This window comes from Myotis lucifugus, unplaced genomic scaffold (genome assembly GCF_000147115.1).
Source record: "Myotis lucifugus unplaced genomic scaffold, Myoluc2.0 scaffold_92, whole genome shotgun sequence".
NCBI classification, from domain to species: Eukaryota; Metazoa; Chordata; class Mammalia; order Chiroptera; family Vespertilionidae; genus Myotis; species Myotis lucifugus.
Window position 1 is genome coordinate 4,403,023 of NW_005871140.1, and position 14,130 is coordinate 4,417,152.

Below are 14,130 nucleotides of genomic sequence, written 5' to 3' on the forward strand. Positions count from 1 at the left end.
CACACACACACACACACACACATACCAGTGCACTGGTGCATGGATTCATACACATTGAAAGGAAATTAATTAGAAGGTGGCTGGTGGGGCAGGACTGGGCAAGACTGGCTGGACATGCCCTGGAGCCAACTTCCCATGGTCCCTTCCCAGCTGGCTGCACCTGGGGTGGCCCTGTGCCTTGAAGGGCGTCTGTGGAGTGAGCAGGGTACCTCCAGCAGGTGGGGTCCCTCGGCCTCGCCTGCTAGGATTGGGCCAAAACTGGCGCTCTGATATCCCCCAAGGGGTTTCGGATTGCAAAAGGGTGGTTCTCAGGTGACGCACCCCAGAATTGGGCTCCCTCCTATGGTTCCAGGGTGTGTCACCTGAGAACCGCCACTGCCAAGTCACCATAGATCTGCAGCTCTTGTGTTGAGTGTCTGCAACCTGGGGGTCAGTGAGCATCATAGCTACCAGTCAGAGAGTGTCTGCCCCCCCTGGTGGTCATCGCATGTCATAGCTACCAGTTGGACAGTGGGATGGTTGCTTAACCATCTATATCTATATCTATATCTATAGATATAGATATAGATATATAGATATATAGATATATAGATATATAGATATATAGATATAGATATAGATATAGATATAGATATAGATAGATAGATTAATTTGATGAGGGAGAGAAGACCCAATCAAAAACAGTATTTCAAAGAAATAAAATATGAGCACAAAGACTTATCTACAAAATGATGTTCATTGCAGTATTGTTTATAATATGGAAACATATTATACCTGCCCAATATATCTGGGAAATCCTTAAAAAAACATATATTCAGAGAATACTTAATACCATGGGGACATATTCATCATGAAATATTAAGTTAAATATGCAGAGTCATTTTGTATTATCAGTGTATATATTTGAAAAAATAATCGAAGGCTATACATCAAAATATAAGTGGTTGTTTTCTTTGAGTGGGATGAAATTATGGGAAGTATTGTTTCAATTGTACATTTTGAATATGACTTTATTGACCATGAAAACAAAATATTTATTAAAATTAAAAGGAAGCACAAGGGAACAGGGTTAAGATCCAGCCTGAGAAACAAAGGTCTCAGCTTCTGGCTCCTCTGACAGGCCATCCAGATCCTGATCGGCCTGATACACATTGGCCTGGGCATCATCCTGGGGACCATGCTGCCTGGGACCTTCGTAAGTGTCTCATTCTATGGAGGCTATCCCTTCTGGGGAGGCATCTTGGTAAGTAATGTCAGTCGCCCTGCAAGTGAGTTCCACAAAGTGCCAACATACTCAGTTCCACCTTGGCAAGTGGTGTATTTGCTGCAGAAAATTTCCAGCCAATAGAGTACATGGTCAGCTTTCTAATTAGCCCACCTCAATAGAGCATGTTGGCTGTGAAACCAGCTCAGGCCTTGTTTACCAATAATATTAGTCCTCTTGGGAAGCCACAGACTGGTGGCTAAACAATAGACATTATCTCACTAGAGGCCCGGTGCATGAAATTTGTGCACAGGGTGTGTGTGTTGGGGGAGAGTCCCTCAGACCAGCCTATACCCTCATGCAATCCGGGGCTGCTTGCCTGCCTGCCTGATAGCCCCTAACCACTTGCCTGCCTGCCTGATCACCCCTAACCACTTGCCTGCCTGCCTGATCACCCCTAACCACTTGCCTGCCCGCCTGATTGCCCCTAACTGCCTCTGCCTTGGCCCCCACAGCTTTGTCCGGAAGGACGTCCGGAATGATGTCCAGAAGGTCGTTTGGCTATCCAGTCTAAATAGCTTATTAGGCTTTTATTATTATAGATAGTTCTGGATGCTGGAAGTCCAAGATCAAGGTGTGGGCAGGGTTGTTTCTCCTGAGGCCTTTCTCTTGGCATGTAGATGGTCATCTTCCTCCTGTGTCTTCACCTGGTTTACCCTTTGTGTGTGTTTGTGTCCTCATATCTCATCAAGAACATCAGTCATATTGGATTAGGGCCCACCCATATAACCTCATTTAACTTTAATCACTTCTTTAAAGGCACTATCTTCAAATTTAGATGCTCTTCAACGTAATGATGGAGTTACATTTCAATAACCCAACGTAAATTGAAAATATCCCGAGTCTTCCCTAGCTGGTTTGGCTCAGTGGATAGAGTGTCGGCCTACTGACTGAAAGGTATCGGGTTTGATACCGGTCAAGGGCATGTGCCTATGTTGAGGGCTCGATCCCCAAGGTGGGGCACACAAAAGGTAGCCAATCAATGATTCTTTCTCATCACTGATGTTTCCGTCTCTCTCTCTCCCTCTCCTTTCCTCTCTATAATCAGTAAAAATATATTTTTAAGAAAAGTGCATTAAATACTACACTACAAAGAATAGGTGGTTTGCCTTCATGATTGCATGGCTGACAGGGAGCTGAGGCTGGTTGCTTCTGTCCAGCATCACCAGAGAGTATCTTACCACATACTGCTCACCTGGGAAAGATAAAAATTCAAAATCCAAAGTACAGTTTGTATTGAATGCATGTGGCTTTCACACCAATGTAAAGTCAAAAAATCAGAAGCCCAACTATAGTGAGTCTGGAAACAACTGTACAGCCACATTTGGAGGTCCTAGGGGTTTGGACTTCAAAAGATAGATTATGAGGAGATAAAATTCAGGTAATATCAAGTGACAGCCCTGCAAGGTGCCATTGCCCCAGAGTGGGAAGCTTTCTAATTAGCCCACCTCAGAGGTAAGGAAACCTTTTCCTAGTTCATCAGCCCAGTGCACACATGTTGTTTAAATCAGGCCCACAGCTGGAGCTCCAGGAGAAGAACATTTCCACCAGGGGTTAAGAGTGGCTGTCCAGTCACAGAACAGTCATGAAGCAGTAGGGACTCAATCTGGGGTTCACTGATGGGCTCAGAGTCCACCTTTTTGCAAAATATTTGTTATATTAGATGTTTTTGTTTGCTTGTTTTTTCTGGAAAAGCCCACCATTTTTATCACATTCTCAGGGTGACCTAGAACCCCTTAAAAGGTTAAGAACAACAGGTCCTTTCTCTTCTCCAATATATTGCCTTTATGACTCTTTTCCATTTTCCATTTTCCTTAGTGTTTTCCCTCCTAAACACACACACAAACACACACACACACACACACACACTTGCAATCCAATCCCTTTCTCAGCAACCATCTCCTTTTCTACCTGCTATAACAGCTTTTCTCTCAACTCACATATCTACAACCCAAGGCAACTTTTCTTACAAATAGCAAAACTCCAGAATAACCTGGACATCAGCCACGCAACCATATACCATGAAATTTAAATAAAATAGCCTATAGTTGTCCACCACCCTCAGACACACACACACAGCATCTGCAATTTGGCAGGGCTTAGATTCTGGGGAGCATTTTTAACTGAGCACCTGCTCTCTCTTATTCCCATTTGTCTTATTCTCTGAGGCCTAGGTCTTCTCTCTGTTCAGCACAGACCCAGACTTGGAACTCAGCCAACCACAGACACCTGTGTGTATAGCAGACTTCTGTGGAGTTTGGAGAAATGGAGAAGACTAATACCACAGCCACAAAACAGTTCCTATGGAGTGTTAGATTCTCTTAAGGCATCACACAGGCTGTGGTGGCCATTTCCCCTCCCACTAGGCTGCTCAGGTCCCATCAGCCCTTATGACACCACCCTCCCTTTGTCCTGCAGGGCACTTTTGTTCTTTGTTGCCTTACTGACTCTAGGACTATCTATTTTCAGTTTTTTTTTTAGGACTATCTATTTTCTAAAGATCATATGGTCCTTCCCCAAACCAAAGACCCTCTCCTTAGGCACCTTAAAAAGACCAGCAGGAACACCAGAAGTCCAGTCTTCTGTTTCCTTCCTTTCCTACAAAGTCTGTAGAAAACATAAAATTGAGACTCATTTTCCCACTTATAGGAAAAATAGCATTCCTCTTACAAAGCATTGGTAGCTAGAGTAAGTTTTCATTGTGAATACCCATTTCCATTCCAAGGCACAGGCATCTACTCTGAGGTGGAATGAGTGCAGGATGAGGGTTAAGAACATGAAATCTGGAGTCAATTATCTGGATTTATTTCCAGATATGCTATTTTTTGGATGGTCTTGGGTGTGTCTTTAAAATTTTTTAAGCCTCAGTCCACACCTCCTTAAACTGGGAATAATAATGGTGCTTGGTGGGCCATCACGGAGTTAAGTAAGGCAAAGTTAAAGGCACTTCATGTAGGGCTGAGCAAAGCTTCCATTAAACCATAGCTGATGACCTTCAGACTGTCACTGACAGCAGGGAATCCCATCAGCCACTATGCCTGCAGAACATCAGTGTTGAAATAGATGCACACAATCTATCCTGTCGCCCTCATAGTTGATGTTCATCTTTGCAGAGAGGCAACATTCTTCTGAGTAACTAAAAGGTACAAACTTGTAGACAGGAAATGACAGATATTGGGCTTTTATCTCAAAGTAGTGAAAATATGGGGACCCCTTCCTTCTCTCCAGAGCCCCTATGCTTGAGTGAATTGCTTTGGGAGGCCAACAAGAAGTGCCTGTGAGAAAATAAATGATAAGAAAAAAAGTGATTTTATTGAGTATCTACTATGTACAGGATCTACCATGGGCAAGATATACCAAATGCTAGATGCAAGGGACAAATTATCTCATGATAATAACACTTAGAAAGACATATAGTTTTCCCCATTTTTTCTGAAGAGAAAATATACACTTAGAAAAATTAATAACTTACCCAAGATCACATGCATTTCAAGTTAGAGTTTAGAACCAGGTGTACTGGATTCTAAAATACATATTTATCCCAACTTATTGCCCTGTCTAGTGGTGACAAATAGCTCTTTTTTTTTAATTTTTTCCTCCTTTTCTCCCTCCCTCCCTGCCTCCCTCCCTCTTTTTCCTTTCCTTTCCTTTCCTTTCCTTTCCTTTCCTTTCCTTTCCTTTCCTTTCCTTTCCTTTCCTTTCCTTTTCTCTTTTCTCTCTTGTCTTCTCTTATTTCCCTTTCCTTTCCCCTTCTCCTTCCTTCCCTTTCCTTCCCTTTTTTCCCCTCCCTTGAGTTGAGTAGGAGGTCCCAGCAGATGATCCTAGCATGTATGAGAGAACATGTGTGTGATCAGAAACACAGAAGCCTGAAAGTGGGGCCCTGACCTCTGGCCTCTTTCTTTTTATCTTTTTGAAAAATATACTTTTATTGACTTCAGAGAGAAAAGGGGAGGGAAAGAGAGATAGAAACAACAGTGATGAGAGAGAATCATTGATTGGCTGCCTCTTGTGCGCCCCCCACTGGGGATCAACCCCACAATCAAGGCATTTGCCCTTGACTGGAATCAAACATGGGACCCTTTAGTCTGCAGGCAAACATGTTGTCCACTGAGCCAAACCAGCTAGGGTTCTTTGGGCTCTTTCTAAACTCCCTCTCTTCTGTGCCAGTTCATCATTTCAGGATCCCTCTCAGTGACATCAGAACAGCTACCAAGATCTTCTTGCCTGGTAAGTCTCTCCCAACTTTGGACCTTTAGGGGACACACACATGGAGGGAAACAAGCTCATACACAATGCCTCCCTTATCCTTGAACCTACTTATAACCAGACACAGGGCACTGACATGCATGCTCACTCATACTCACAAGACCATACAAACCTGGCCAGAGTCACAAATGGGAAAGAGTCCAGAAGATTTGGTGGGAGGAAGTGCAGCATCAGGTTATGGAGAGACAGAGAGAATAACTTTCCTAAGAGGATCTTACAAGAGGAGGCAAAAAACAACCAGGGGTGCTAGGCTGCCCTCCAGCAGAGCAGGCACTGACTGCCTGCAGCACACACAGCCCAGTGCCAGACATTTCTACAGGGAAGCCAGGGGAGGCTCAGGCAGCAGCTTCCCAAAGGAATCCTTCCAAACTAGTTCTGTGAATTAACATGGGCAAGAATTGGTGGCCCCAAGTATAGGACCAAGGAAGTACCTTTGTTTCCCCAGGATGACCTGGTCCTACACCAGATGAGATCTATTTAAAAAATCCACAGGGAAGATCAATTCTGGGCATGCCTTTCTGCACATGGACCAGAATCATGGAGCATCAGAGCCTGTCACATCCCAGAACACGTGGGCTGAGTCTCCTGCCTATGTCCTGTGGGATAAATGAGTCCAGTGATTCCTAAACATCATTCTTGGGGATACTTGTCCCACGAGATACTTTTTGAAGATGGTTAGATAACTTGGGAGGGATCTTTATTTAGTAGTCTCCTCTCCAGGGGATCCATAATCCATGTTAAAGACTTTGAGAAGTCCTGCACAAAAGATCTAACTTTGTGCAACCCGGATGTTTTCAAAGTTAATTTACCACCAAACGTATTTTGCATAAGACATCTCTTTACTTGCCTCACATCTAGGGTTCCAGGAATTCACATTATGAAGCACTTGTTGTGTCTCTGCTCATCTCAGCTACAATTGTTTTCCTTTCTCATACTGACCCTCTCTCTGTATCTTCTTCAGCTGAAGGGTAGCATGGGCTTGAGTATCGCCAGTGCAATCTGCTCTCTGGTCGGAATCATGCTCTTCATCACAGATATGGCTATCAACAACCTGCATAGCTCCTTCAGCTCCTGTCCCTGCAGTGGTATGGTAAGTATCTCTCTTGACCAATTCTCCTCTGGTTTCCAATGTAGCTATCTTTAGGAAATCATTGGAAAGGGCCTGGTCCCACCAAGCTGCTTCACCAAGCACCAAAGGAAACAGATGCTCTCAGAACAGTTTCAAGTCCCTGACCTGTAGGTTATTGCTGCTGCTCCAAGCATGTGACTTTTCTTAGTTTTAGTTCCTATCTTTATAAAAGAGGACCTACCTTTTGACATTGTTGGGAGAATTAAATGCAGTTATAGAGATAATGCACCGGTACTCACCAACCTGTACATCTACCCACATGTTCACCTTCCTGCCCATTTTCATAGATAAAGGGATCAGCAAAGGTGTTCAGAAAGGGACAGAGAGTGAACATTTAAGGTTTTGCAGGCCATCTGGTCTCTGTTTCAGTGCTCAATCCAGTGTGAAAGCAGCCATAGAAATGAAAAGGCAAATGAGCCATCCCATGTTATAGACCGATGTTATCAAATAGAAATCTAATGTAAGCCATATGTGTGACTTTTCATTTTCTAGTTTTCGTATTAAAGAGCAAAAAAAACCTGAAATTAATTTCCATAATATATTTATATAATCCAATAAATATAAAACATCACTTCAATATACAACCTGTATAAAAAGTTATTAATTAAATATTTTGCATTTTGGGTGTCACATCTTAGAAATCCAGTGTGTATTTTGCATTTACAACACATCTCAAGACCTCAGGGGGCACTTGGCTAACATCTGAAAATTCAGCTATAGATGAGTCCCATGTAAACTCAATGTCTTCCTCTACACAGCAGCTCTGCCCTCTCTGCTCACTCAAGTTATATCACTCCACGTGCTTCTCCTCTCTCCCTGGCCCCACCTCTCTTTTATATCACTATCTGCCATTTGCTACAGCTTTTCCATCAGCATCTGAACACACCTTCGTCTCTTTCATCTTGGAAACCAAACTAACTTTCTCTTGGTTTTTCAGCTACCACTCCCTTTCTCTGGCTCTCTTGGCAGAAAATTCCTTAAAAGAAAATTGTCTGCCTGACTGTCTCCAATTCTTTCCTCTCATAATCTCTCTTTAACCCATGCTAGCCATACTTTCAGCCTCAGTTCTCCAAAACTTTCCTCTACTCAAGCACCAAATCATTCCTCCTCTTTGGTGGACTTCCCAGTGCCTTCCAGTCCCTGCAGCTGGCGGTCCTGCACCCATACTGGTTGCTCTCTTCTCTGTCCCTTTTGCTGGTTCTTATCTTTCCCCAAACTTCTCACACTCAGTCTTCAATCTTCTTCTGTTTCTCTCTCTACTCTCTGCCTTAGCAATCTCATCCAGTCTGGTGACTTGAAACACTTTCCTTATGACAATGACTCCAAACGCCTAGGTTCTGGCAAAACATCTCTCTCAAACTCATGTCTAGTATCCAGTTGTCCACTCTCCATCTTATATATTGGATATTAACATATCCAAATCTCATCTCCAGATTTTATTTGCCAAATCTTCTCTCAGGTTGCTTTTTCCAGGTTGATGGCAACTGCATCCTTCCAGTCACTGAGGACAAACTCTGGTGAAATTATTGACCCACTCTGTCTCCCGCACCTCTGAGCCAACTCCTCAGGAAATCCTGTTGATTTCACCTTTAAAATACATCCAGAATCCAGCCATTTTCACCAGTTTCTCAGTCACCATACTGACTGGAGCCACCACCACCTGACTTCTAATCTCAGTTCTGCCAATGTCTGATCTTAGAAAGAGATCTCTTCCATGTCGTGTACCCACACACTTCTGGCTTCAGTCCAGAAGAAGGGGGGCTGGACTTCAACATAGCTTAGCAAAAGATGAACCAATGGATGCGGTGCTCCATCTCAACAAGCATGAATTAATACTCATCAAATAATAACTATTTAAACTGCTTGAGGAACCCTTCTCCCTCATGGAAGGGTGTTTTTATTTTTCAATTACAGTTGACTAACAATACTATATTACCTCACTCCAGACCCCATCCTTAGGTCTCATCACCTATATGGTGTAATGATTAGACACATATAACTTATGAGGTGACTACATTCACTATACTGTACTTTAATTTACCTGCCTGTGACTGTTTTTACAACTCCCTATTTGGATTTCTTAATATCCTTCACATTTTTCACCCATCCTCCCAACCCTCCTCCCATTAGAAAGCTTTCTTTATAAAAGAATGTTGTTGTTAAAACATTTGAAAAGGACCAGCATCATTTGTAAAGGCCCCTTCTCCCTACCTTTCTGTGATTCCTTGACCAAGACATCATCATACAACTGTTCCCCTTGCCTGGACAGATGTCCAAACCCACATCATTGGATCTTTTACTGAGAATGAAACTTTCTCTCCTCAGTGCCCTGAGGCACTATTATTGGCTCTTTTATAGCTCTTACCATGTCTGACTTAAATTATAACTATCTGCATTTGTATCTGCCTCCCTCACTAGATTGTGCTTCTTGGGATGCTTTCTTAGCCTTTCGTAGCAAACAAATGCTTAATAAATGCTTGCTAAATCAAGAGGGAAGAGAAGGAACGTGCTAAGGAGGGGTCTCTCCATGAGAGAGGATTCTCTGAGCACCAGCTATCACCAATGCCATTTTTAAAATAATAATTGACCAACATTTGTTTGATACCTACTATGTGCCATGCACTTTCATTTTCATATTTATTCTCTCCTGTAATTGGAATCCAAATGGTTATTGGGGCCATTCATCTCTTGTCCTTTTATAATAAAGTGGATTCTACCCAAACTCTCTCCCCAGATACAGTGGGAGGTCCCATTTTCCTGAGCATTGTTGGAGAACAGCAAGGGAAGGGCTTAGATGTCTCCTGGTGCTCACATGAAATTGACTACTGCTGAATTAGTTTCATTTGGAGATCCTTTTACTGACCGTTTTCTTAAGTTAAAGACAGTCTCAATTATTTATCTCCACAAATGCCACGGTCACAAGCCAGGAAGGTTGTTTTAGTAGCTGACTTTCTCTAAAGGTTCGGAGGGTTGGTGGAGGGACTACTGATGCTTGGAGATTAGACAACCCTGCTTTGTAATTTCTCACAAGATGCCTTTTTCTGTAGGCTCTACCATCCCTTCATGTTGCTCAGTCCCATCTTTCTCCTCTATCCATCTTTCTTTGCTTTCTCTGAGGACTGTTCATACTCCCAAATTTCTCTTTGGTTCCTACACAGAACAGTTTCAGTGTTTCACTGTCTCACTCCAGACCCCATCCTTAGGTCTCATCACCTCTACTTGAATCAAATCCTCAAGGTGTTTCCCTATACAATGACTATTCTTTTCCGTAGAAGAACACATGTACTAAGTGTTAAAATAATTCTTTTGCAAACACACTTGACCATCACATAACCTGGGGAGACATTTTCTCCATGAGTCTAAGACCAGGTTAGAGGTCTTCCTCAAAGCCCTAGCCATGGTCCATTGCAGAGCCATGCTTTGAGCCAGACCTCACACTCCTAGGGCACCACTCATGACCTCCATGATCCTTCTCGTTCCAGGTCTCTGAAGTGACTACTTCTACTGTGCTATTCATCTTTAGCCTCTTGGAGTTCTGCATTGCCTGCACGTCTGCCCACTTTGGCTGCAAACTATTCCACTATTCACACAACAATGTGAGTGTGTAGGACCCGCAGTGGATGGAAAGATGCCCTAAATAATGTGGGCACTAGAAAGGTTGTTAGGCTTTTGTTTCCTCTCCAGGCACATGGGGAGTCCCGGAATATCTAAAGCCTTGTGCAATTGTGGTTCTCACTAACGCACCTCCATGTACCTGTCTTTTTCAGGGCACTGTGGTCTTTCATACCATCTATGTGACAAACCCAGTGGCCAATCCAGAACCAGTGAACTCTCCACCGTCTTATTCTAGTGAGATTCAGGACTCCAAATAGTACAAAGGTTCTAGAAGCATCTTTCACTGGAACTAAAAGAAGAACTCTCCTTTCTGGGCTTCTGAAACTCAGCTTTTTTTCCCCCTGACAAACTAAGGAATGTGTCTCTCCAACTGTTGGCACCTTGGACTTCATTCACTTCAGCTTCGTTAATCATGCTGTTCCTCCATTTAAAAGGAGACAGGACTTTAAAGTGGATTTGAGCAAAGAGGTCTTTCCTAGGACATCCACCTGTGGGATGTCCAGTGCACGTATCCATGTGCTTATCTGTGTGAGCTTACAAGTTAGTGAAACAAATGTCTAGACAACCCAAGCTTCATTCTCCCAATCATTCACTCACTGAATAAAAGTGCACTGAGCATTTAATATGTTTAAAACTCTATTAACGGCAGGACTAGGTTGAACATGGTGAACTTGCAGTCTTTGACTTCAAGGAACTTCTGCCTCACAAGAGAAGAAGAACATGCAAGCAGATTTCTATAACACATGATAGAATTTAGGGGTGTGTAGAGAGAGATCAGAGATGAAAATGATTTATTCTGGCAGTGATGGGGGAAGCAGAGAACAAGCATTGTTGAAGAAGATGCATTTGTTGGGGTATCAAAGGAGAGAGAATTGTTTTTGGGGTGTTTTTTAATCTTTATTGTTGAAAGTATTGCATATGTTCCTCTTTTTCTCCCATTAACCTCCTCCAGCCCACTTCTGTCCCCCACCCCAGGCTCTCACCACCCCATTGTCTGTGTCCACGGGTTATATGCATACAAGGTCAGGGTTGATCTCTTACCACCCACTCTCCTCTGCCTTCCCTCTAAGGTTCAACATGCTTCTATGACTGGGTCTAATTTTGTTCATCAGTTTTATTTGGATCATTAGATTTCACATATGAGTGATATCAGGTGATACCTACGTTTCTGTGACTGGCTTACTTTGCTTAGCATAATACTCTCCTGGTCCATCGAGGCTGTTACAAGTGGTAAGATTTATTTCTCTTTTATTGCCACATTAGAGACCTACAGGGGGTGGGGGGAGGAGGGGCGTGACCCTCAGCCCGGCCTGCACTCTCTCCAATCTGGGACACCTCGGGGGATGTCCAACTGCCGGTTTAGGCCTGATCCCTGTCGGACATCCCTGTCACAATCTGGGACTGCTGGCTCCTAATTGCTTGCCTGCCTGCCTACCTGATTGCCCCTAACTGCTTCTTCCTGCCAGCCTGATCACCCCTAACCATTCCCCTGCCAGCCTGATTGATGCCCAACTGCTCCCCTGCCTGCCTGATCACCCCCAACTGCCCTCCCCTGCCAGGGCTTGATGGCCCCCAACTGCCCTTCCCTGCTGGCCTGATTGCCCACAGCTGCCCTCCCCTGCTGCGACCTGCCTCCTCTGCCACGACCCGCCTCCTTTGCGTGAGGCAGCGGAGATGCCAGGACCAGCCTCCTCCATGCTGTGCAGAGCCGTGGGACCCCCAGGACTCATGACGTGGAGTGGCCACTGGGCCCTGACTCTGCTGTGCATGCAGCCATCTTGTGATGGCCATTTCGTGAGAGCCATCTTGTGACGACGTGAGGTCGTGATGCCACGTAGGCTATTATTAGTATAGATTGTATTCCATTGGGTAAAGTACCTGCTGGCGAGTACTTACTCCTTAATCCTGCTTGCTTCACCAATTGCTGGAGTAAGTTCTTCCTTGATTCTGCTTCACTATGCTAACTGTGGGGTCTCAGTTCCCCTGCCAGGAACTGGACCTTCATGGGTGCTGGGTATTAGAGAAGACAATATGAGCAATCATAGGCATATAAGAGAATCTTTATTGTAGACTAAGTAGCTGTTGCCAACAAGGCTGTCCACAAAGTAGTTCTTGCTAAAACAATAGTAAACACAAAGCGGCCCTTGCTAGTAGAGTAGTAAACACAGGAGCCATTGCTAACAAAGTAGCCTGACCAAGTAGCCACACAAGGCAGCCCTTGTAGACAAGTAGGCCCATACATAAAAGTAGCCTTAGTAACATAGGAGCTATCATACAAAGTAGTCTGACCAGGCAGCCTCTCACTGGCTGGTCAGTAATATACTTTATACTAACTTAGATAAAAGTGGCTTCTTGCCAAATAGTGACCTCAACACTTGGGCTATGCAGGCATGTCTGCAAAGTGTACACAGAAAGATTGCTGTGTCCTTGCGCAGATTGGCTTTGAACATCCTGATTAGGGTTCCCACGCTCAGATTGGCCTTGAACATCCAGCGTACTCTGAACAGGGTTCCCACAGTACCACAGTTTTGAGAGTGTGGTTTCTAAGTTGTTTTTAGTGCAATAAACTACAATTTTGAGAAGACCTTTGGAGAGAGTTCATCCTCTAAAATTATTAGGCTTTTTAAATGCTGTTGCCACCGATGCAATAGTGTTCAAGAACTAACATTGTCTTAAGATATCTTCCAAAGTTATGAGGCTATATCTTTTATTTACCAAAGGATAGGAACTAATTTAAAGAGAAATAGCTATGTCTATAACTTCTAGATTTGTACACCTTCAATTTAAATATTGTTACCCATGATGGCCAATTGGTTCCCTAAAGGTTATATGCCAGCTGATTATAGAAATAATCTCTAAATTCCAGGTGCCATCCAGTTTTCCTTTGTTGCACAGCCCGGCAATGACTTTCTCTTTTTATATTATTAAGTGCAGACATGTTTTTACTCTTGTAAATATTTTTAGGCTCTGACTTTACCTAAGAAGTTTCCTCTCAATGGCTTGATGTTCAGAGTTCTGTCTCTTTCTGCACCTGCATCTTCTCTGACTAGGGAGCCAATGGCTGCCCATCAGCCAGTCAGGAATGGCTGGGTTTTCTAGAACTGAGTGGGCTTTAGGAAATGACAGACATGACTAACCATGAATTGGAATTAGAATAAAATGTACTAAAAACCTGCTAAAGCAACTCACATACAGTGTCCATATAAGCATATTGCAGTTGCAGTTAGTTCCTGCCTGACTATAAGAATTTGGGCAAGTGACCACAGAAATGCTGCCTGAACGTCCTGTTCCCATTCCCGGAAGCCAGCAATGAAACTGCTGGTGCAGCAATGAAACTGAAACTGGACACAATGGGTCCGAGGCTGGGTGTCAGTACTTGAGCCAAATTAAGCAGAGGCAGGGTTGAATCATAAATGAGCATTTATTCCAGTAGTGCCGGTAGTATGGGGAGAGCAGTTGGTCACCCTGGGAATTCTGTTCTGACCCCCCTCACCAGTTGGCTGATATATACACAGAGGAGTGAGAAGATAGCTACGTGCAGCTATGAGCTGCAAGTATAACATGGAAAGGGGAGGGGAGGGTCTGCAGTCTGGCCTTCAGGAGCTCAAAGTTGAATAACCAGGTGGCTAATCTATGATGTTACAAACAGCTCAGTCCATTCCTGGGCCCCAAGAATGGTCAGTATTCAGAAAAATACTCCCTAACCGGTCAGGATTCGGGCACAGTAACCAAATAAAAGCATGTCCTGTCCTTGATCTGTTTTCAAAATTTATTTCTTTTCTAAGTAATGGACCCATCGAGGCATCTCATCTTTTTACAGCCTTGTTTCATACTCCAGTTTCCCAGAGTCTGTAAG

At 43.7% G+C, this 14,130-nt stretch overlaps 1 protein-coding gene across 4 annotated transcripts in view; it reads left to right on the top strand.

Annotated features, from left to right (window-relative positions):
• The window catches only part of LOC102423291 (membrane-spanning 4-domains subfamily A member 8-like), a 39,007-nt gene extending 28,262 nt beyond the window's left edge, over nucleotides 1–10,745 (top strand). For 2 of the 4 annotated variants that reach the window (XM_023756388.1, XM_006091630.3), the window contains exons 3-7: nucleotides 1,121–1,243; nucleotides 5,432–5,491; nucleotides 6,492–6,620; nucleotides 10,142–10,255; nucleotides 10,427–10,745. In XM_023756388.1, coding sequence (XP_023612156.1) covers nucleotides 1,121–1,243; nucleotides 5,432–5,491; nucleotides 6,492–6,620; nucleotides 10,142–10,255; nucleotides 10,427–10,531 — 531 coding nt within the window. In that variant the 3' untranslated portion in view covers nucleotides 10,532–10,745. The remainder of the gene's footprint in view (nucleotides 1–1,120; nucleotides 1,244–5,431; nucleotides 5,492–6,491; nucleotides 6,621–10,141; nucleotides 10,256–10,426) is intronic. The other 2 variants (XM_023756386.1, XM_023756387.1) reach the window with 1 other exon arrangement.
• Nucleotides 10,746–14,130: the final 3,385 nt, after the last annotated feature.